Source organism: Bos taurus, chromosome X, assembly GCF_002263795.3.
Source record: "Bos taurus isolate L1 Dominette 01449 registration number 42190680 breed Hereford chromosome X, ARS-UCD2.0, whole genome shotgun sequence".
Classification (NCBI taxonomy): Eukaryota; Metazoa; Chordata; class Mammalia; order Artiodactyla; family Bovidae; genus Bos; species Bos taurus.
The window spans coordinates 107,042,913-107,068,356 of NC_037357.1; the positions used below are offsets into that span (position 1 = coordinate 107,042,913).

Here is a 25,444-nt window from a genome sequence, read left to right on the forward strand (position 1 = left end):
ATCCACCAAAGAAAACAAAATATTAATATTTTACTTTTAATTTTTTTCTGTTTATTTTTATCTAAAAATCAGTTATTTTACCTAAAATGTAGTTAATAGAAGAAATTTTCACGTTGAGTTATGGGGAAGTCATTTGGGCTTATATACGATTTGGCTCAAGCTTTATGCTAACTAGAATAGCCTGTCTTACAGCCTGTGAAACATGAATTTTATATCTGCTTTAATAATTAAAGAAAGAATAAAAATCAAAATGGAGTAATTGTGGTTCAGGCATTCAAAATGCAGGTGGGTGGCTATTGTGGATATAGTTTCAGACAGTCCTGCATCACTGAGAACTTGAATCTTCTGAACCTTTTCAAACTCAAGAACACTACCACTGCTGCTGCTGCTGCTAAGTCGCTTCAGTCATTTCTGACTCTGTGCGACCCCATAGACGGCGGTCCACCAGGCTTCCCCGTCCCTGGGATTCTCCAGACAAGAACACTGGAGTGGGTTGCCATTTCCTTCTCCAATGCAGGAAAGCCATTCTCAATACAGCTGCAATCTTATGGCTTAAAGGTCTTCTCTTATAGAGTTCGTAAGTGTGCAAACACTTGGGGCCCCAAACCAACCCTTGCTTAGCAAGATCCTTACTTCTTGCCAGATTCAATACTAATTCTTGACAAACAACTTATGTACCTTTTTGATTTTTGTCTATTTTAGCCTCCTACATTTTATAGTCTGGGGGAACACCACCCAAGTGCCTCTTGAATCTATGTTCCAGGCTATAGTCCTCAGTTCAGTTCAGTTCAGTCGCTCAGTCGTATCCAACTCTTTGCGACCAGTTAGACTCAAGCAAAATTTTTTTCTATTCCTATTATAGACTGTTTATTGATGATTTGTGTCAACATAGTCTTCATAAGAAGTTAGACTTGGTGACTATAGAGTTATAATAATTGTATGTTTTTTTCAATGTGTACCTGAATGAAACCAGATCTATATAGCATGTCTACTCCTGAAAATGAATACCAACTCATGAGATTTAATACAAAAGGAGTAAACTATTATTTTCCAAAATACAGAATATTTTTCTAAAATATAAATGATAAACATCTTCCTAGCCATTTATTAGTCCCTTGAAATATCAATAACTATGACTCCATTCAACTTCACTTAACTCTATGTCTTAGACAATATATCACTTTTCAAAAAATTATTTCATCTAACTTGTCACTTTCAAAGTTCTTTTTTTTTTTAAAAGAAACAATGTAATTGAAAATGATGCCTGTTCCAGCAAATTATTCATAAAATTCACTTATAGTATCATTTAATTATTTCCCTCCATTTTTCTAGAAATAAAATCAGACCAGCAAATAATACAAATGCAATAAAGAACTGTTTAAAGTAGAGAAGCCCTTTACATTCCAAGTCTAGAGGTAGTGACAAGGGAAATGAAATTATCTAACACACAATAGGCACTTGTCAATGTAAGCTATCTTAATAGTCACCTGTTAAATTTCCTTTCTGCTCTTATTACATATTTTCTAGTCTGCATATTTACTTGAATTTGCATTTTCCAGAAAGATGCCAATGCCCATTGTCAATTGTAAGAAACCCTCACAAAAAATATTTTGTTCTTTCTGTATCTAGTTAAACGGAGGTCTCAAACAATGCAGTTCATGCAATTTTACAAGACCAGCTGTTAATGACCCAGAAGGAAAGAACACAACACTAAATTGTCAGGAAAGTTTTAATTCCAGCTCTGCCACTAATTAGCTGGGTAACCCTGGCCAAGTCATGGATGCCCTCCAGATACAACCAACCTCAACCTTAAAAAAAATAAAAAAAGAAAAGAAAAAACACATTTCTAGACAGAAAATCAAATCCCTATGTTGTTTCATAGGTCTTAACTTCTACTTACACTCTCATACTGGACCCAGATGTTACTATTTTTCTAATCTGTGTATTTGCATTGGCTGTACAATACTATATTATTTTGATAACAGGCAAGTGAGACCTAAGCTAAAATTTTAAAATGTTAAATTCCATACACTAGAGAGAGATTATCAATCATTGACTGTGACTATTTATTTGACTTTGTAATAATTATAACATGAAACTGACCATTAAGAATAATTGCCATTCTTTTAAAGTACTATTTTTCATAGAATGACTGAGCTAAGAGACTCAGTGAAGGTGAGAAGAAGGCATATAACAAGATTAAATGCTTGCACTAAAAAGTTGAGTTTTTTAAACATAATTTTAACACAACATTAATTACATGCCTGAGAGATTATTCCATAGACATTTTGAGAAGGTAACATATATTTAAATGGCATAACATATGAATTGATTGTTTAATAAAAACACATGATATATTGTAGGAAAACATCTCTCAAATAAACATTAGGCTGGGCCTAGAGCCAGAAGCTACTGTGGCAATGAGCTTAACAATCTCTCTTTGTCTTTATCACCATATTTTTCAGAAGTTTCTATTCACATTTTTTCCCACCAATTTGCTCTGCAAGTAAATTAAAATTTGCTTTCTCTGCAGGTGTGAACATCACTGAAATTGCCAGTAAGATTGATCTTCATATACAGTGCTCTTATCCCATTATTTTCCCCAGATTCAACATCATCTCCTCTTCTTTCACCATTGGTTCTCACATTCTTCTGTTTGACTGCTATTAATAATAAGGGAAAGCAGAGGGCTGTAGAGGATGGATGTGTATGGAGTAGTGTAATAGACTGCAAGTCTTCCAGCCAGTCTCTTGGTCTCCCAGTTTGCCTTTAACTCTTAGTCTACTTTCTGTTTTGCCTCCAGAGATGCTTTCCAAAGTAAAATAAAATCAGATCATGCCTATGCTCAATATGGCTTTTATTGGACTCCTGCTTTCAATAATAAAAAATAAATTGAGTTCAGTTCAGTTGCTCAGTCATGTCCCGACTCTTTGCAACCCCATGGACTGCAGCACACCAGACTTCATTTCCCTGTCCATCACCAACTCCTAGTGCTCAAACTCATGTCCATCGAGTTGGTGATGCCATTCAACCATCTCATCTTCTGTTGTCCACTTCTCTTCCTGCCTTCAATCTTCCCCAGCATCAGGGTCTTTTCTAACGAGTCAGCTCTTCACATCAGGTGGCCAAAAGTATCGGAGCTTCAGCATCAGTCCTTCCAATGAATATTCAGGACTAATTTCATTGAGGATGGACTGGTTAGATCTCCTTGCAGTCCAAGGGACTCTCAAGAGTCTTCTCCAACACCCCAGTTCAAAAGCATCAATTCTTCGGCACTCAGCTTTCTTATTCCAGTTAAAATTCAGGGCCCTCTTCATTTTTAGTCTGACTTATACATTCAAAGCATTTTCTGTCATTTCCAACATTCTATTCTCAGAACTGGCAATTCAAGTATTCATGAAGTTTCATGCTTAGTTCAACCTCACGTTCTTAGAATCTTCTCCTGAGCATACTTCTCTGCCCAAACTCTGTTTACTAGCAAATTTCTACTCATTCTTCTTATCCAAACTCCTTTATCAATCAATTAACCCAGACTCTGCTATGCATTCTTCCCACTATTCCAGAAATGGTCACAATCTGTGTTACAGAAACGAGTGGACATGTCTAGGACACCATGCATACAAGGAAAGAGTATGTCTTGCAAGGGGCATCTTACTGAGGGCAAGGTCATCCCAGCATAAGGTTGCATCCATTTAAGGAAGAAACGCATTTTTTCTAATTCTCATGACTGTGCCATATGTTTAGCAAGCATTTTTCGTAAACCAGGAGGGAGCACCTACTTCAAACTAACACTAAGTGTCTGTGTGAGCTGGGCCAGATTTATGCAAGTTGTCTTCTCCACTCAAATGTGATTCCCTTGGGTTCAGTATTCCTACCCTTTCTGTGTGTTTACTCTCTCCATGCCTAGAAAACTGGTTTTATATAGTTGGTGAATTAAACTCTGTTGGGAGGAGTGAACTGAATAATAAAATGAGATTAATTAGAATACGGCTTGAAGGTGTCAAATTTTTAAACTTACAATAAGCCATACTCCATATTCTATAGTTTTCTTCAAGAAGGAGAGGGTTTGAAACTTGTAACTAGCAGATAAATAAATTCTGGAAATCTAAGGCACAGCAGAGTAATTATAGTCAACAATAGTATATCATGAACTTCCAAGTTGCTAAGATAATAGATCTTAATTGTTTTCGACAAAAAAAGAAACAATATGTGTGATAAATGCATTAGCTAACATGACTGTAACAGGGCTTCCCTGGTGGTTCAGATGGTAAAAAGTCTGCTTGCAATGCAGGAAACCCAGGGTTCAACCCCTGGGTCAGGAAGATCCCCTGGAGAAGGAAATGGCAACCCCCTCCAGTACTCTTTCCTGGAGAATTCCATGGAGAGAGGAGCCTGGGAGGCTACAGTCCATGAAGTCACAAAGAATCGGACACAACTGATCCTTCACCAGAACATGACAGCAGTAATCATATTGCCACATATAAGTATATCAAACCAACACAGTATACATCTCAAAATTATACAGTGTTATCTATCAATTATATCTCAATTAAAAAAAAAAAAGGATGAGAGGGTCCATAAAATTAACATGGATTTGGGAAAATAGGAATTACTGTTTCCTCATATTCTACATGTCACTTGAAGTGCAGTCCCCTGGAGCTAACATTTTGGTACCCGAGGCATGTGGAATCTTTACGGAATAAATGGTTGTATCATTGATAAGGAACCTAGAGGAGATCCCCCTAAATAAACAACTACCATTGGGCACAAAATTCTCATTTTCAGATTTTCTTCTATTTTTTTCTAAAATGGCTGCAGTGCTTAATGTATGCTGATGGTTACACAGTAACAGGGGAAGTAGGGTAGGTGAGGTCAGAGGAAGTCTTGTAGTGTGGAGGGGCTCAAGCTCTGTCCATCTTTGTGAACATTTACCACTTTGGTGGGCTCCCCTGGTAGCTCAGTTGGTAAAGAATCTGCCTGCAATGCAGGAGACCCAGTTCAATTCCTGGGTTGGGAAGATGCCCTGGCAAAGGGATAGGCTACCCATTCCAGTATTCTTGTGCTTCCCTGGTGGCTCAGCTGGTAAAGAATCCACCAGGAATGAGGGAGACCTGGGTTCAATCCCTGGGTTGGAAAGATCTTCTGGAGAAGGGAAAGGCTATCCATTCCAGTATTCTGGCCTGGAGAATTCCATGGAATGTATAGTCCATAGTGTCGCAAAGAGTCAAACACGACTGAGTGACTTTCACTTTCACCACTTTGTTGGAGACTTCAAAGTTCACCTAACCTGCCCCTATATGGCCAGCAGAAATCCTGTAGTTCATAAATGTTTCAAAGTGTTTATGGGCCAGTTGGGATTTCACTTTCTCTCTGTTTCCCAGGGAACAAGTCAGGGGGTTGGCCTGTGGGGAGGAGTGTAGTTACCAAAAGAAAAAACAAAAATGCAGTTGTAACAAATCAAATGAAAAATCAAAGGGCAAATGAACTGTAGCTTGCTGTTTAAAATCATAGAAAATAGAATAAACCATTAGCAAATTATACTATAAAAATAACTTTCATAAAACTGAAGTTAGTTTGCCTAAATGTAAAATTACATAAAGATTTTAGCATAATATAATGTTTTTATCTTGCTAGCAAAGGAAAAATAAGCAAAATCAATATTGTTATCAGTATTAAGTCTGTACATTAATTATGACTGAAAAAGTTGTACACTGATTGGAATAATTACATATACATAATAGAGACTGCCAGCTTAATTTCTGCATTAGCAGAGACAGAGAGGCTGAGGCAAAATGAAACAAGAGACAGTGCAAAAATCATGTGAGAGGTTCCACTTATTTATGCAAATCTAAGGGAGATGGCCAGAGTGACGTGCAATACATTTAACAACTGGTATGGCACAGCCTGAGACTAAGCTGCTATAAACCACACATCAACAAGAAGGCCTTGTGGGGTCTTCTACCTGGCAGCAGGCACCCTTGCCCTCTCAACTTCTGATCTGATGTGGCAGGGCTGATGCTCTCTTTGGTGTGGGGGCCCTGGTGCAGGACAGGACCAATCTGCATTGCGTAAGCTGTTCAGGGATGTTGACTGCTACTTCCTCAAGTCAGCAAGGCAAGGATTTTGGTTTCGATTGTTTTGACCAAATTTTGTAGACAGAAAAAGGACAGTGAAGGATTAGAAGATAAATACCCAGAGGGAGGAGGATTCTGGCTTGGTTCAACAAAAAAGGCTCATGTGTTGGTGGAAAAGGGCTGGTCAGGTCACAGAAAGTAGCTACAAATGGAATGGACTTTTAACCCAGGCACTGTGTCAAGGATCCCTGGCTGATTCCCCTGCCTCTCTCATAAGGATGATCCCAGCAATGCTGGGTGGTTTCCAGCTGTGGAACCCAGTTCCACTGCTGGAACCCAGCAGCTGTTCACACAGGCACCACTGTGAAGACAGAGTGCCATGGCTGTAGCAACACATGGCTTTATTCTGTGCAGTGTTTGTGTGCTCTGTGTGGGGGTCTGTCTACCTCTCCTCCCAGAAAGTGCACTTTTTCAGGGACTGGGTCATGATTCTGCTCCAGTTTCCTCATTCAGTCTGTCCCTTTCCACACATGAGAGAAATCTCTTTGGATTTCTAGCACTTAAGAGCATGAATTTTTAGGCTTCTGTAGGTTTTCTCCTAATTGAGGAATTTCTATGAACACTGATGGAAGTTTTGCAAAACTGTTTTTCTGTTCAAACAACTATTACACAAGTCATTTCACTTTATTTGAAAGTTTGAAAGGAACAGCCAAAATGAAACAAATGGCTGACCCTCGGTAGCAGCTTTAGTAGAAACATTTCTGTTTTACACATGGAAAGCTATCACACTGGGGCCTAATTACATCATAGTTTTCAACAGGTAGTTCTTAATGGCAAGGAAGTTATCACACATTTAATAAGAAAAGGAACTAACTAAGTGGACTTGGGTGATTGATTATCTATTTAAGTGTGTAATTACATTTTTAAATATAATTAGCAATAAAATTGAACATGTAAATTAATAGATGTATTTCTCCACTCAAGCAATTGTAATTCAATGCAATACTTTAGATTAGGAGCATTATTTCTCAACTGATAGCAATATACGTTCATTATTATTGTTTTTCTTAATATTCTTTCTGATAAGAACAAAATATATGTAATCAAAGGACTGTTTTAAACAGATGTCAAGTTCAGTATAATTATATTTTGATTAATTTAGATAAAATTTATGGAAGTAAATATTAATATTCAAATAGTACAATTCAAAGAATAGTGGGAGCTCCCCAGCAGTCCAGAGAACCAGGCCCAGGTCCAATTCCTGATCAGGGAACTAAGATCCTGCAAGCTGAATAGTATGGTCAAAAAAGCTAAAAACTGATAGCAAAAAACAAAGCAAAACAAAATCAAACTCTTACCAGGCTACTGAGAATTAAACCTAGTATTTTTCTAGGGCTATATTATAAAGTGATATTGAAAAGGGATTGTGAAATATTTTATTAAACTACTGGCCACACCAGAGTTATTATTTTTTTAATAAATTTTTATATAGATGAATTCAGTTAAATCAAACTTTAAAGGAAATGAAAAACAAAATTTACCATTAATATTAAATAGCATTTTTTCTTCCTAAATGGTAATTTTCACTGTAAAATTAAAATATTCTTGACATATTTAAGAGGTTATGCTATTTTTCAGGTATAAATGATACTACAAGCAACAGGTCAATATAACACCTCTTTCCAGTTACCATTATTTCATTGCCTATGAATTCAATATAGTGCATATGTGTGTGTGTGTGTGTGTGTGTGTGTTAGTCGCTCAGTTGTGTCTGACTCTTTGCGAACCCATGGACTGTAGCCTGCCAGACTCTTCTTGTCCATGGAATTCTCCAGGCAAGAACTGTAGTGGGTTGCCATTCCCATCTCTGGGGGATCGTCGGAATCCAGGTCTCCCGCATTGCAGACAGATTCTTTACCATCCACATTTGGGGCTATCTCCTGGGGGTTATCAATTCCGTTGTCAGATCAACACATGGTAGTGTCTTTCCAGAAGGGGATAATGCCATAAAACGTTTCCTCTGAAGCCTGTCTTCTTTCTTTCTCTCTGTCTCTCTTTCCTTTCTCCCACCCTTCTCTCCCTCTCTCTGTTTCTCTCCTTCCCTGGCTTTAGAGAAGCAAGATGCATGGTTCCTAGAACCATGAAATTAACTCTGCCAAAAATTTGAGAGAGTTTAGAAACAGCTCCTTCCTCAATTGAGCTTTCAAGGAGAACACAGCACTGGCTGATGCCTTGATTGAAGACTTGACAGACCTAAAACAGAGGACCCATCTAGGTTACATCTGGATCTCTGACCCATGGAAAATGTGATATAACAAACACAGATTTTTTTTAAGCCTAGCAGTGTTTGGTCACTTGTTATGCAACTATACATAGCTGATAGAGAAGGCCCAGCAGGTTAGGTGTGCCTCCACTCTCTTCCCATGGGACTTCCTTACCAGCCCTTACAAAATTTACAGACAACTAGAACAAAGCTAGTGGAGGTGATAGAATTCCAGTGGAGCTATTCCAAATCCTGAAAGATGATGCTGTGAAAGTGCTGCAGTCAATATGCCAGCACATTTGGAAAACTCAGCAGTGGCCACAGGACTGGAAAAGGTCAGTTTTCATTCCAATCCCAAAGAAAGGCAATGGCAAAGAATGCTCAAACTACCGCACAATTGTACTCATCTCACATGCTAGTAAAGTAATGCTCAAAATTCTCCAAGCCAGGCTTCAGCAATATGTGAACCGTGAACTTCCTGATGTTCAAGCTGGTTTTAGAAAAGGCAGGGGAACCAGAGATCAAATTGCCAACATCCACTGGATCATTGAAAAAGCAAGAGAGTTCCAGAAAAACATCTATTTCTGCTTTATTGACTATGCCAAAGCCTTGGACTGTGTGGATCACAATAAACCGTGGAAAATTCTTCAAGAGATGGGAATACCAGACCACCTGATCTGCCTCTTGAGAAATCTGTATGCAGGTCAGGAAGCAACAGTTAGAACTGGACATGGAACAACAGACTGGTTCCAAATAGGAAAAGGAGTACGTCAAGGCTGTATATTGTCACCCTGTTTATTTAACTTATATGCAGAGTACATCATGAGAAACGCTGGACTGGAAGAAACACAAGCTAGAATCAAGATTGTTGGGAGAAATATCAGTAACCTCAGATATGCAGATGACACCACCCTTATGGCAGAAAGTGAAGAGGAACTCAAAAGCCTCTTGATGAAAGTGAAAGTGGAGAGTGAAAAAATTGGCTTAAAGCTCAACATTCAGAAAACGAAGATCATGGCATCCGGTCCCACCACTTCATGGGGAATAGACGGGGAAACAGTGGAAACAGTATCAGACTTTATTTTGGGGGGCTCCAAAATCACTGCAGATGGTGACTGCAGCCATGAAATTAAAATACGCTTACTCCTTGGAAGGAAAGTTATGATCAACCTAGATAGCATATTCAAAAGCAGAGACATTACTTTGCCAACAAAGGTTCATCTAGTCAAGGCTATGATTTTTCCTGTGGTCATGTATGGATGTGAGAGTTGGACTATGAAGAAGGCTGAGCACTGAAGAATTGATGCTTTTGAACTGTGGTGTTGGAGAAGACTCTTGAGAGTCCCTTGGACTGCAAGGAGATCCAACCAGTCCATTCTGAAGGAGATCAGCCCTGGGATTTCTTTGGAAGGAATGATGCTAAAGCTGAAACTCCAGTACTTTGGCCACCTCATGTGAAGAGTTGACTCATTGGAAAAGACTCTGATGCTGGGAGGGATTGGGGGCAGGAGGAGAAGGGGACGACAGAGGATGAGATGGCTGGATGGCATCACTGACTCGATGGACATGAGTCTGAGTGAACTCTGGGAATTGGTGATGGACAGGGAGGCCTGGCGTGCTGCGATTCATGGGGTCGCAAAGAATCGGACACGACTGAGTGACTGATCTGATCTGTTCTGAGTGTAACTCTTGGCTTATTCTTGAGGATAAGCTCTTTGTTTAGCAACCAGAGGGTTAACATTGTTATCTACATTCATAGAATCTTCAGCTGTCCTCAAGTTGCCTGTACTGGTTATCCTATTAAAGTGCCAGCCCTTAATGAAAGCGCCCACCCCATTTCCATTCTCACCTTTCTGTTACTGAGGATGATGACACAGTAGCGTGTGTGCATGCCAAACGGGAGGAAGAAGAGCTCCAGGCTTGAAGTCCCTTTCGCTGCCAGGTGAAGAGTATGTGCAGAGCAAAAGAACTCTTTGATGAAATTGGACTCAGTTGCTGCCAAAACACGAAATAGGGCTTGTTTACATATTTTGCAAGTGCTGTTCAAATAAAGCAGCTGTTTCAATTAGTGATTAGAGTTTGGGGATGAATTTTTAAAATGTTCAAAGCATTAGCACACAAAATTAGATGACACATGTGTTAATGTAAGTATGGGGGACCCCAGTTCAAGCTTAACATAAAAAAAAATGTGTAATTATGACCTTCTATTAAAGATTCCTTAAAAAACAAAGGGAACTTGACTAGTGTTTAAAATCAGCCTGGATATACACAGAAACATAAACAGCAAAGAGGACATTCCAGAATCTTCAACTTTTTTGTGGACTATGTAATGATTCAAATTATAGGATGTAACAAACAAACTGGAAATGAAGGCCTGTATGTGTATATATTTATATCTATTTGTTGTTTTTAAGACATATCCACAAAGCGCTCAATATTGCTTTGAATGTGGAGACATAGTGGCCCAGTCTTAGTGACTTGATCCTAATGGAGAGTATACTAGATTGCAGCAAAATCAAGCCATGTGACTTCTGACACTACGTCAGAAAATGTAATACAACTTCTTCATAATCATCTGCCTTTCCTGGTTCACTTGCTTTCAGAACCAAGCTGTCACTCTGTGAAGAAACTTTAGGCCACACAGAGAGGCCACATGAGAACAGTGTCCAGAACAAACAGTCCCACTCTCAATCTGACTGCAACTGCCTGAGAGACCCCCGAGCAAGAGTCGCGTAGATGAGGCCGATGACCCCTGAAGTGTGAGAGATAATAATACAAGGCATTCTTGTTGTTTAATATCAGTACATTTGGGGTGGTTTGTTCTGTAGTTAGCACCACAACAGCCCTATATCCATTTTTCTATCCATTATTCTATCCACAGTTTCTAAATTTATAGTTAGTCATTTCATAAAACACAGTAAATCTGTCATCTCCTTAACATTTTAAACATGGTGATATCTGTCACTCCAATAGGTTTAAACAGTTCAGAATAAGCCAAAAGAAACATAAAGGTCATTTATTGAAATACATTTAATGTACAAGTGAGGAAACTAAGACTCGGCAGTAAAAAGCAAGATGTGAACAGTTTTCCAAAGGATCATGAGCATAAAAGGCTAAGGACCAACACCTCGGGCTCCCATGTGGCCAGCAAGCCTCAGGGCTTGCTGTTCTGTCTATAGTTGTGACCACTACTTATCAGATATTTCATTTATATTATGCTCAGTATATAAAACTAAGACATGAAAACAAATATTTGTAATTGTAGCACTCACAGGTTTTTAAGGCATTTGGGTCCTGGGGACTGCCCTCAGCAACACCACACCCACTGCTATTCACAGCAGCACTGTCATAAGGAAATCAGAAAACAACATCAATGACACTCAAAAATAATACTCTATATCTTAATTCAATCTTAAAATTCCTTAAAAATCATGGCCACCTACAATGTAATAGGTGAAAACCACAAACGTATTTCATGGATCATTTTTATGTTTATAAAGTTTTAGAAATTTTTAAAATAAGAAAAATGTGAAAAGGAAACTATCATCCATATTTTCACCACTGCTTTTAAAAAATTAATTAATTAATTTTAATTGGAGGCTAATTACTTTACAATACTATAGCTCACCACTTTTTTTTTTAAATGGTAAAAACAATTTTGTTTTGCTTACAAATACTGTAGAGAAGTAAACATATAATAATAATAAAAACTCAAATCCTGACATTTCAAAGTAGGTGGTCTCAACTAAGGACTACATAGGTAGTCTCTCCAAAAATGGTTCTAGAACTTGAAAAAATTATCTTCTCTAAGCTAATTGCACATTTGCTTCTTTCTCATACAGGTAGAAGGAGACTTGGACAGCTGTTTAATCTCGTGTTGTATTTCTGCAAATTAATTAGCAAATCACAGTCTGAAGCAAGTGCCTCCCTTGAAAGTTTCCATGTCTTCCATAACCCATCAATTTCCTCCAATTTGCTCCTCTTAGTATCCACGATTATTTTGCTATCAATTAGTGTCTGGGCTCTAAGATATTGTTTGCTTGATTTTTTTCCGAGAATATAAAAATCTCATATTTTCTCACCTTGCCAGGTGATCTGTACGAATTTTAAGCTGTAAAAATATACTATTTCTAAGGAATGTTCTTCCAACCATATTCATTCCTTTTCACTCTCCTCTTTCACTTTCATCAAGAGGCTCTTTAGTTCTTCTTCACTTTCTGCCATAAGGGTGGTGTCATCTGCATATCTGAGGTTATTGATATTTCTCCCAGCAATCTTGATTCCAGCTTGTGCTTCCTCCAGCCCAGCATTTCTCATGATGTACTCTGCATATAAGTTCAATAAGCAGGGTGACAATATACAGCCTTGACGTACTCCTTTTCCTATTTGGAACCAGTCTGTTGTTCTGTGTCCAGTTCTAACTGTTGCTCCCTGACCTGCATAGAGGTTTCTCGAGAGGCAGGTCAGGTGGTCTGGTATTCCCATCTCTTGAAGAATTTTCCACAGTTTATTGTGATCTACAGAGTCAAAGGCTTTGGCATAGTCAATAAAGCAGAAATAGATGTTTTTCTGGAACTCTCTTGCTTTTTCTATGATCCAGCGGATGTTGGCAATTTGATCTCTGGATCCTCTGCCTTTTCTAAAACCAGCTTGAACATCTGGAATTTCGTGGTTCACATATTGCTAAAGCCTGGCTTGGAGAATTTTAAGCATTACTTTACAGAAGTGTGAGATGAGTGCAATTGTGCAATAGTTTGAGCATTCTTTGCCATTGCCTTTCTTTGGGATTGGAATGAAAACTGACCTTTTCCAGTCCTGTGGCCACTGCTGAGTTTTCCAAATGTGCTGGCATATTGAGTGCAGCACTTTCACAGCATCATCTTTTAGGATTTGAAATAGCTCCAGTGGAATTCTATCACCTCCACTAGCTTTGTTCGTAGTGATGCTTCCTAAGGCCCACTCGATTTCACATTCCAGGATGTCTGGCTCTAAGTGAGTGATCACACCATCGTGATCCTCTGGGTCATGAAGATCTTTTTTGTACAGTTCTTCTGTGTATTCTTGCCACTTCTTCTTAATATCTTCTGTTTCTGTTAGGTCCATACCGATTCTGTCCTTTATTGAGCCCATCTTTGCATGAAATGTTCCCTTGGTATCTCTAATTTTCTTGAAAAGATCGCTAGTCTTTCCCATTCTACTGTTTCCCTCTATTTCTTTGCACTGATCACTGAGGAAGGCTTTCTTATCTCTCCTTGCTGTTCTTTGGAACTCTGCCTTCAAATGGGTATATCTTTCCTTTTCTCCTTTGCTTTTCACTTCCCTTCATTTCACAGCTATTTGTAAGGCCTCCTCAGACAGCCATTTTGCTTTTTTGCATTTCTTTTTCTTGGGGATGGTCTTGATTCCTTTTTCCTGTACAATGTCACGAACATTTAATAGTTTTATATAATTTGAGCACTTGATAGACACCTGAAGGCTGATAGACATAGCAGATAGATATTTTAGCATTTATAACAGAGACTATACAAAGAGTGGAAAGAACTATAAAAAAAATGCTTATTTCTCAATGCACCACTGCAACACCATCTCTTTGCTAATGGAGTTCTGGGTAGAATGTCTGATTAAAATCCTTAGATAATCTCCAAACCTCATTTTGTTCAATACTTGCAATCACTAGCCCTTCAGTCATGGGTGTGTGTGTGTGTGTGTGTGTGTGTGTGTGTGTGTGTGTTTTCCCATAGTGAATAGAAAAGCAGAGCAATTTGGGCTTCATCTCCTTTTTCTTTTCTTTACCTATTTTGTTGGAGAACAGCTAATGATAGTGCCTTTTGAACAAATCAAAGAGCTGCCTTATCCACAAAAAAGAGTCTCAAAACCAGAAAAATTGAGTTACCTGTGTTATTTATGAAAAAAATAGATAAAATATTTTACAGACCTAAGAATTTGATGGACTTGCTCGTAAAGCTGATAATTATCATGATTAATTCAGAGACATAAGAAAATAATTTAATAAAATAATATGGCTAAGGAAAATTCTATTTTACCTGATCAACGACAGTGTGGATGACAATAAACTGTGGAAAATTCTGAAAGAGATGGGAATACCAGACCACCTGACCTGCCTCTTGAGAAATTTGTATGTGGGTCAGGAAGCAACACTTAGAACTGGACATAGAACAACAGACTGGTTCCAAACAGAAAAAGTAGTATGTCAAGGCTGTATATTGCCACTGTGCTTATTAAATGCAGAGTATATCATGAGAAACACTGGGCTGGAGGAAGCACAATCTGGAATCAAGATTGCCAGGAGAAATATCAATAACCTCAGATATGCAGATGACACCACCCTTATGGCAGAAAGTGAAGAAGAACTAAAGAACCTCTTGATGAAAGTGAAAGAGGAGAGTGAAAAAGTTGGCTTAAAGCTCAACATTCAGAAAACTAAGATCATGGCATCCAGTCCCATCACTTCATGGCAAATAGATGGGGAAACAGTGGAAACAGTAGCTGACTTTATTTTGGGGGCTCCAAAATCACTGAAGGTGGCGATTGCAGCCATGAAATTAAAAGACGCTTACTCCTTGGAAGGAAAGTTATGACCAATCTAGACAGCATATTAAAAAGCAGAGACATTACTTTGCCAACAAAGGTCCATCTAGTCAAGGCAATGGTTTTTCCAGTAGTCATGTATGGATGTAAGAGTTGGACTATAAAGAAAGCTGAGCACCTAAGAATTGATGCTTTTGAACTGTGTTGTTGGAGAAGACTCTTGAGAGTTCCTTGGACTGCAAGGAGATCCAACCAGTCCATGCTAAAGGAAATCAGTCCTGGGTGTTCACTGGAAGGACTGATGCTGAAGCTGAAACTCCAATACTTTGGCCACCTGATGCGAAGAGCTGACTCATTAGAAAAGACCCTGATGCTGGGAAAGATTGAGGGCAGGAGGAGAAGGGGATGACTGAGGATGAGATGGTTGGACGGCATCACCAACTCAATGGACATGAGTCTGGGTGAACTCCAGGAATTGGTGATCGACAGGGAGGCCTGGCATGCTGCAATTCATGGGGTCGCAAAGAATCGGACATGACTGAGCAACTGAACTGAAGTGAATGTTTTTGACCCTAGAAGTGTGGTGATAAACTCATTTTGATTTTAGAATGAGTATCTTTCACACTTCAAAACAGAGGAGAAACAACTCAGTTACATTTTTGTTAATCCCTATATCTTAATCCACACTATAATTTTCCTAGATGCTCATCAATTATGTAGTTATGGAAGAGGAAGCCTTAGTCTTAAGGAAAAAAAAGCATCAAAAGAAGCTAAAATTATACAAAACACTGTAGATAAAGTAATGGAATATTTCTGCTAATTTAGTAATGGGTCAAAATCAGGTGTGGAACCTATTAATACTTATGAGGTAGAAAGGGTTGGCACACTATTTTCCTCTGCAATAGTGGTGTTAGCTCTTTTCAAGCTCAAATAATCAAAATGATATTGAACTGCTTCTAGTTAGTGAAAGTCACTCAGTAGTGTCTGACTCCTTGGGACCCCATGGACTATACAGTCCGTGGAATTCTCTAGGCCAGAATACTGGAGTGGGTAGCCTTTCTCTTCTCCAGGGCATCTTCCCAATCCAGGGATCTAACCAGGTATCCTACATTGCAGGGGGATTCTTTGCCACCTGAGCTACAAGGGAGTCAAAGCATGAATAAATCAGCTCCAATAATGACTTCCTTCTCAAGTTTCTCCAGCAGGGAAGGAAGATCTTTGTTATAATCTTTCATACTTCTGGGCTGGCATTCAGGGCTATATCCAAATCAAGCAGCAAATTCTCTGGTTCAAGTCTAGTTTTTATGAATCACATGAAGGAATATAAGAGAATCAATTTTTAGGTTAATTGCATCCTCCATGTGTCCAGGAGTTGATCAAAATCAGGTCCCATGGCCATCTGGGGGGCAGTTAAAATAGAATGTTTGATGTTTTTTGTACAACTTGGGCTCCTGAACAGCTGAGAAGTCTCTAAAATGAGGGGTGCTAACCTGTCGTACAAAGAGAGTGATCTGTGAATTAAAATGGGGAAAAAAATTCCACCATTATGTCCACTGACTCTTAATAGCAATTGAAATCAAATCATGTAGTATTAGCTGTACACAAGTATCTTTATATCACATTTCACTTCTTGCACATATATTTAGCTATTATTTATTTTCACTGCTACTTTCAAAGCGTGGTAGTTATCTCTCCCAGTAGATGTTACTATGCATTGTGTTAATGAAGTACATATTTTAATACACTACAAGTTTTAAACATTTTGATACAGTACTCTACTAGACTATTTCTTTCCTCTGTGCTATGGACTGAACTGTGTCACCCTTAAATTCTATGTTGAAGTCTTAACTCTAAAAATGATTGTGTTTGGAGATAGGGCATGTGGGCCTGCTCAGTCACCTCAGGAGTGTTCAACTCTTTGCCACCCTATGGACTGTAGCCCACCAGGCTCCTCTTTCCATGGGATTCTCCAGGCAAGAAGAGTAGAGTGGGTTGCCATGCCCTTCTCCAGGGGACATTCCTGACCCAGGGATCAAACCCATGTTTCCTGTATCTTCTGCATTTCAGGTGGATTCTTAACCACTGAGCCACCAGGGAAGCCCCAGATAGGGCATATTGTAAGGTAAATTAAGGTTAAATGAGGCCATAAGGATGAGGCTCTAATAAGAAAGAATTAGCATCCTTATTAGAAGAGAGACCAATGAGCTCACCCTCTCTCCCTCCATGTGTGCATGAAGAAGAGGTCATGTGAGCACCCAGTGAGATGGCTGCTGCCTATAAGCCAAAAGAAAAGGCCTCAGAGTGAAACTTAACTTGCTGGCACCTTGGACTTTCCAGTCTCCAGGACTGTGAGAAATAACTTTCTGTTGTTTAAACCACCCATTCTGTGGTATTTTGTTATGGTAGCCCAAGGAGATTAAGACATTCTATAATCCTTGTTATTTATGTGCTTGTAAAAACACTATTTTTTGAAATAGAATAGGCTTCACTAGACTGCCAAAGAGCATTAAAACATTAAAACCAGGTATGAAACCCTAATCTAAAGCAAGAGGATCATGGCAGGTTGTTACTCTTAGTATATACATCTGGCTTTTGAGTCACTCTACTTTCCTTATAGACTTGGCCAAGTCTGTTACTAATTATTCAGTATAGTAGAATGAAATATTTTAAAATCATGGTTCTCCAAAACCCAGCTTTTTTGGGGGGGGGTGGGGTTTGGGCAAGAATCAGGACTCAGAAAGATATCTCTACCAGGACCTACTTTCATTTGGGTGGCTAATCTGGGCCTAACTCTCCTAGGAATAAGGATGAATGATGAAATCCCTAAATTCACAGAGTATGTGGTCTGCCATGCAAAGCAACTCTATAAGAATAAGTACAAAGTAGAATGGTAAACACTTCAACACCTCTTCAACTTGAACTCACACTTTCCTATGCCGACCCTGTAGTCCATATTTATAACCATATGCCTTGTAATTCTGGGCTCCCCTGGTGGTTTCCCCTCACCTGTCTGTCCCCTACTCCCCCAAAGCTTCTGCTATTCCCTCTTCCCATGATCCTTCTACACTTGTAGGAGAGTTCTCCCCTTGTTCTAGATTCTGGCCATCATATCGTACTATTATTTCAGATCCCAATCTGTACTTGATAAAGGAGAACATGGTGTATGCATGGAAAAAAAGTTACTAGGACCTCATTTTTCAACAGTGTCTTCTCTTCCACATAAATCACAAAAATATCTACATAGTGATATTCCTTGCCAATCAGCTTATAGAACACATGCACACGTGTGTGTGTGTGTGTCTATTATTTTCTCAATATAACACATACTACTGAATGCATTCTGCCCTATACAACTGTCTCCATTTGGGTAGATTTATGTTTTCCTTCTTCCCTGCTTGATGGCTGGCAACTTTAGGGCCAGATTTGTGACTTATTTATCCCAATACTTCTCCAGTACTAAGAAAAATGCTTGCGGTGCCACTTAGTAAAAATCTATTGAGTGATAAATAATTCAACGCTGCTGTAAAAAATAGCAAGTCATATCACTGAAGGAAATTATTTACAAAGTGCTCCTTTCTGAGCACTGCTGATCTATCACTCAATTTTAAAGTGTGACTAAAATCAGTCTCCTGTCCTGATCCTTTCTGATATTCCTTGAGATTTAATTAGAATAAAAACTTCTTAACTGCTCTTACTTGTGCTCATAGATCATATTCCCATAAAGCAAAATATGTGATGAATATGGTTTCCTCATGCATGTGGTTTCAAATGTGTTGTTTTATATGTATCTATTGCATAAGAAGAGCAGTTTACAGAAACGTTTTTAAAAAATTTTTAATAGGAAATCATTTTTTTTAATGCCACCTGAAAGATAATTTCAGTACTTTATGTCTCATTTGAGAAGAGATTATTTCTCATGTGGGGAGACATTAACTGAAGCGACTCTGAAGAGGAGCATCCATTAGAATGTGCTAGGTCATGCTACAGTTAACAACCCCACATCTCAGTGGATTAACACAATAGTTTACTTCTTGCTCACAAAACATGTCCATTCTAGGTGGAGAAGATACACTCAGAGTTCCTTTGTGAAGGAGGCCTCCATTCCTAAATGTGCCTCTCTAATAATTGTAGCAGGGAATGGGGACAGGAAAAATTACTCACTGGGTCTTAAAGCTACCACTTGAAAAAACAGTCAGTACTTCTCATATGCCATTGGCCAATTATGTGTTCATGCAGAATTTTAACATTAGTGGGGAAGTGTAGTATGTGCACTAAAAGAGGAAAAACAAGGATATTTGTAAGGAGCTCTAAGAAAAAAAATCTAGTTAGCTTATGGAGATTTTTAAATACTTTGTTCTCTTAACGTATGTAACATATATTACATAAGAGAACAATAAAAGTGTTTTTGAAAATAAAAATAAATAAATAAATAAAAATCTCCATAAGCTAATTGGATGATGAGACCTAGAAACCAGGCCACAGAGCAAGCCATCAGGACCTCAGAAGGAGCTACAGCAATGCTTCTAATAAATCTGTTCTGAATTGTCAGAAAAGCAGCCTCTTTGGTGAACTTGAGACGATTTGATCACAACTCAGTGTATGAATTAGGATCTCAGTTGTCCATATCAGCGCCAAAATGACACACCAAAGACCAGCCCTTTTCCTTGAGAAACTGTGTGACTTTAGCCTTCGTAAGTCTGGCCCTTTCTTTTGGTCTGGGAGACAGTCTTTACAGAGATGCACAGGAGTAAATGTGCAGTCCTTTAAACTAGCAGCTCGAATTTCTTCTTTGAGAGTTAATCTGCCGAAGCCTGACTATGCTCTCCCTGACCCAGTGCTCAATGTCACTGCATCTTTATGTTTCTTTTCTCACAGGAAGATTTGAAAGATGAATTAAGACAGTAGAGTGTTATAAAAACAAATGGAAGAGCCTATATGGGAAACAATGATCAATAAAGTTTGAGACTGTGGTAGACACACTTCTTAAGTGATACTTCAGGCTGAGCTGGGAATTGTTTTGGATGAGTATTTCCAAAGTTTCCTTCCTTTTCAAAATTAAATTATAAATGCTTCCATACTTGTTCAATTTTGCTTTTGATTTGAGAAGCATAACATAAAAAAAGATATCTTTACCTGTAGCTTGAGAATCTATGGCTTCAATAATTCTGGAATGTTAGGTCTAAATAAAACCATTTCAGAACATTGTATGAAAAAATCATGGTAAAATTTGGATACAGAATTTCCAAACTGTGTTCCAAATTATGACGGTGGACTCACTTTTTCTCTTCAGTAAAAGGATCTAACTTTGACTTACTTCTGCTCACAGATAGCTATAGCATTTCTTTGAGAATTGGCTATAGTTTAATTAGAATACTATAGATACTTCAAAAAATGAAGATCATGGCATCTGGTCCCATCACTTCATGGGAAATAGATGGGGAAACAGTGGAAACAGTGTCAGACTTTATTTTCCTGGGCTCCAAAATCACTGCAGATGGTGACGGCAGCCATGAAATTAAAAGACGCTTGCTCCTTGGAAGAAAAGTTATGATCAACCTAGACAGCATATTAAAAAGCAGAGACGTTACTTTGCCCACAAAGGTCTGTCTAGGCAAAGCTATGGTTTTTCCAGTAGTCATGTATGGATGTGACAGTTGGACCATAAAGAAAGCTGAGTGCCAAAGAATTGATGCTTTTGAACTGTGGTGTTGGAGAAGACTCTTGAGATTCCTTTGGACTGCAAGGAGATCCCACCAGTCCATCTTAAAGGAAATCAGTCCTGAGTATTCATTGGAAGGACTGATGCTGAAGCTGAAGCTTCAGTACTTTGGCCACCTGATGCAAAGAACTGACTCATTTGAAAAGACCCTGATGCTGGGAAAGATTGAGGGCAGGAGGAGAAGGGGATGACAGAGGATAAGATGGTTGGATGCCATCATCGACTCTACAGACGTGAGTTTGAGCAAGCAGAGCTGGTGATGGATAGGGAAGGCTGGCGGGCTGCAGTCCGTGGGGTTGTAAAGAGTTGGACATGACTGAGTGACTGAAATGAACTGAACTGAAATTATTCACAATTAATGTGAGGAAATTGCTTCAAAGCCATTCAGGCAAAATCTGTGACCACAAAGCAACTTCTTGATCAAGAAACAAGGGATTGAAAAAAAAATTTCAGGAGGAGAACTATTTACTGAAGTTTTTTAAGCATTTAAAAGTAGCATTTCATACTACAAAGAAATTAACATAAATGCCTATAATACTCTATACCTATGATATTTATAATGCTGCCTTGGAGATCAATGCATTAATTCATATTTTATTGTTCACTAAAGCAAAATGTCCCCTGAAGAAGGAAATGAAAACCCATTCCAATGTTCTTGCCTGGGAAATCGGGTCACAAAGAGTTGTATACAACTGAGCAACTAAAAAAACAACAAAGCAAAGGGAGAAAAGAAGACTTTGAATGCCTTAGTTAAGTATGAAATTAGCATCCAACAAAACAAATTCAAACAAAAATGTTTTCTCCTTATCAATTTTTCTCACAGAAAATAAACCAATGGAAAAAAATCAAATATCATAATAAATGCAATGCTTATGATCTTCTAAAACAATTGGCTGTAATACAATTCATTTTGAAAAACAAACTATTCATTTTCATCTTAGTGAGATCTGCACAGTCCTTTAATGGTTCTGATGACTTTAACACTGGAATTCCTATGATATCAACATTGCCAAATCCTTGCCACTGGGAATGTTTTTGCATCTAAAAGGATGACACTGATGCTGCCAAGCACTACACAGAATCAATGGTATAAAATAAACTAACACCATAGTAAAGGTCAACATATACATGCACTTCTGTAATCAGATCAGATCAGTCACTCAGTCGTGTCTGACTCTTTGCGACCCCATGAATCGCAGCACGCCAGGCTTCCCTGTCTATCACCAACTCCCGGAGTTCACTGAGACTCACGTCCATTGAGTCAGTGATGCCATCCAGACATCTCATCCTCTGTCGTCCCCTTCTCCTCCTGCCCCCAATCCCTCCCAGCATCAGAGTCTTTTCCAATGAGTCAACTCTTCACATGAGGTGGCCAAAGTACTGGAGTTTCAGCTTGAGCGTCATTCCTTCCAAAGAAATCCCAGGGCTGATCTCCTTCAGAATGGACTGGTTGGATCTCCTTGCGGTCCAAGGGACTCTCAAGAGTCTTCTCCAACACCACAGTTCAAAAGCATCAATTCTTCGGCGCTCAGCCTTCTTCACAGTCCAACTCTCACATCCATACATGACCACTGGAAAAACCATAGCCTTGATTAGACGGACCTTTGTTGGCAAAGTAATGTCTCTGCTTTTGAATATGCTATCTAGGTTGGTCATAACTTTCCTTCCAAGGAGTAAGCGTCTTTTAATTTCATGGCTGCAGTCACCATCTGTAGTGATTTTGGAGCCCAGAAAAATAAAGTCTGACACTGTTTCCCCTGTTTATCCATCTATTTCCCATGAAGTGGTGGAACTGGATGCCATGATCTTCATTTTCTGAATGTTGAGCTTTAAGCCAACTTTTTCACTCTCCACTTTCACTCTCATTCATGCAAAGATGAGCTCGATAAAGGACAGAAATGGTATGGACCTAACAGAAGCAGAAGATATTAAGAAGAGATGGCAAGAATACACAGAAGAACTGTACAAAAAAGATCTTCACGACCCAGATAATCATGATGGTGTGATCACTGCCCTAGAGCCAGACATCCTGGAATGTGAAGTCAAGTGGACCTTGGAAAGCATCACTACGAACAAAGCTAGTGGAGGTGATGGAATTCCAGTTGAGCTATTTCAAATCCTGAAAGATGATGCTGTGAAAGTGCTGCACTCAATATGCCAGCAAATTTGGAAAACTCAGCAGTGGCCACAGGACGGGAAAAGGTCAGTTTTCATTCCAATCCCAAAGAAAGGCAATGCCAAAGAATGCTCAAACTACCGCACTTCTATAATAGAAACCTGCATTTTTTTTTTTTCTTCCTGCCTGGCTTTCTTCAACCTTTATAACATTGTTTTATTCTACTTCACTTTAAATAGTTATTCTATAGTTTAAAGACGATGAGACATATAAGGCAATCTAACTTTAAAAAATGGCTGCTTCTCTACTGAGAAGTCAAAGTTCCTTTCTAAACTAAATACAGACTTTATAACATGAATCAAATAAGCTTAAATACAGTCAATCTTCATGATCCACCAATCCAAAATTTGCAAATTCATCTTCTCACTAAAACTAATTTGGAATCCCAAAGTTAATACTCTTGGTAGTTTTCCAACTGTTCGTGGGCATGTGCAGAGTGATGGAAAATTCCAGTAGCTGATCACACAAGTTCCCAGCTAAGGTCAGATAAGGTGACACTGGGCTTTTTTGTTTCTGCTCTCCAGCTTAGATGAGCAGAGGGTGGAGACAGTGGGGGGCAGTACAGAAGTACAGAAGTGCAAGCTGCTCTAGCTCTGAGGTACGAGGACAGGGTTTAAAACCCTCTCTGGCACCTGTCAGTGGGAATGCCTCAGGTAAATCATTTAACACTTCTGAACTTTATTTTCTCCTTGTAAAATACAGAAAGCAGAATCTACCAGGTTGGGTTGTTTTTAGGATTTATAATTACAATACATATGGTTATATAGATTTCTTCTCAGAGGAATGGTGGAATCCTCACTAACTGTTTGTGGCAACTTTATATACCATAAGTACCATGAACAATGGGAATCCATTGTATTTAATAAAGTGCATATGTATTCAATTTTCATGTCCATAAACCTAGTAATACATAAAGAGAATAACGGTGTGAATAATATAAATAATATATATAATATAAATATTTCAAATAAATGAAAACTACTGCATAATTATGTAACAAATTTACTTGAATGCTAATTTTTCAAATTTTTTCCTGAGATAATCAAGAGCATATACAGAAATTTACCGGTGGTTCAAGACGTCAACAGATTCTTCATATTCAGTTAATTGGGATGGCAAAGAGATAAATGTTAAGGATTCCACCAGAATGACACTAAAATACATGAAAAAAGGATTATTTTTAATTCTACTGTAACAAAATTCAGATGACCACAAAACATTCTTCCTTTAAATCATTTCCATTTACCATAAAATATAATTAGAATCAGAATAAATTACAGTTCAAACAGTCCATGTGCTCTCATTCAGTAATTCAAAACATGTTAGAAATAAAAGATGTTGAATGGAAACAGGTTAAAAAAATGATATTTTTATATGTAAAGTCAACACTGAATTCTCATAACAAGGAAACTTAGAGCAAAAATGACCAACCAAATTATATTCTGAAAAGAAAGAAGAAATTATACATTAACCTTAATACACTGTCAGAGTTATACACACTTAATAATATCTAATCTGGACTTACCAGGTGGCTCAGTGGTAAAGAATCTGCCTGCCAATGCAGGAGATGTGGGTTTGATCCCAGGGTCAGGAAGATGCCCTGAAGTAGGGAATGGCAACCCACTCCAGTATTCTTGCCTGGGAAATCCCTTGGGCAGAGAAGCCTGGTGGGCTACAGTCCATGGTCACAAAAGAGTTGAACACAACTTAGCCACTAAACAAAAACAAAAATCTTATGTCTAGAAAAGAGAAATATTTCTCTCAGGAGTGGACATGAAATTTGGGTACCTAGTAAAATCAATGCATTGATAATTATGCTATCATCCAGAATCAAACAGAAATTCAGTCCTTCCTATATAAAAAAGGTCATTCCTTCAAGAAACAGTTATGGAGACCCCATTACATGTTAGGTGTAGGACTAAGTACTGGAAAGTACAAACATGAATATGCTATCTTCCAAGCCTTAGATTAAATAGATGGGGAAACAATGGAAACAGTGAGAGACTTTATTTGGGCGGGGGGGGGGCTCCAAAATCACTGCAGATGGTGACTGCAGCCATGAAATTAAAAGACTTTTGCTCCTTGGAAGAAAAGCTATGACCAACCTAGACAGCATATTAGAAAGCAGAGACATTACTTTGCCAATAAAGGTCGGTTTAGTCCAGGCTATGGTTTTTCCAGTAATCATGTATGCATGTGAGAGTTGGACTATGAAGAAAGCTAAGTGTAGAAGAATTGATGCTTTTGAACTGTGGTTTTGAAGAGAGTCCCTTGGACTGCAAGGAGATCAAACCAGTCAATCCTAAAGGAAATCAGTCCTGAATATTCATTGGAACAGCTGATGCTGAAGCTGAAACTCCAATACTTTGGCCACCTGATGTGAAGAACTGACTCAACTGAAAAGACCCTGATGCTGGGAAAGACTGAAGGCAGGAGAAGGGGATGACAGAGGATGAGATGGTTGGATGGCATCACGAATGCAATGGACATGAGTTTGAGTAGGCTCTGGGAGCTGGTGATGGACAGGGATACCTGGCGTGCTGCAGTCCATGGGGTCACAAAGAGTCAGACACGACTGAGTGACTGAACTGACTCTAGCCTTAGGCTGCCCACAATATAATGGAGAATAGTGTGGAAATGATACCCTAGTGGCAGGGTAAAGA

At 38.7% G+C, this 25,444-nt stretch overlaps 1 protein-coding gene across 4 annotated transcripts in view; it reads right to left on the reverse strand.

The window, feature by feature from the left end:
- Window positions 1-25,444, reverse strand: part of CFAP47 (cilia and flagella associated protein 47) — a 502,646-nt gene that overhangs the window by 213,316 nt on the left and 263,886 nt on the right. For 3 of the 4 annotated variants that reach the window (XM_015461736.3, XM_059883840.1, XM_024988432.1), the window contains 3 exons: window positions 23,848-23,934; window positions 11,610-11,680; window positions 10,187-10,332 (listed from right to left, as the gene is read on the reverse strand). In XM_015461736.3, the coding sequence (XP_015317222.1) occupies window positions 10,187-10,332; window positions 11,610-11,680; window positions 23,848-23,934 (304 nt within the window). The remainder of the gene's footprint in view (window positions 1-10,186; window positions 10,333-11,609; window positions 11,681-23,847; window positions 23,935-25,444) is intronic. The other variant, XM_024988430.2, reaches the window with a different exon arrangement.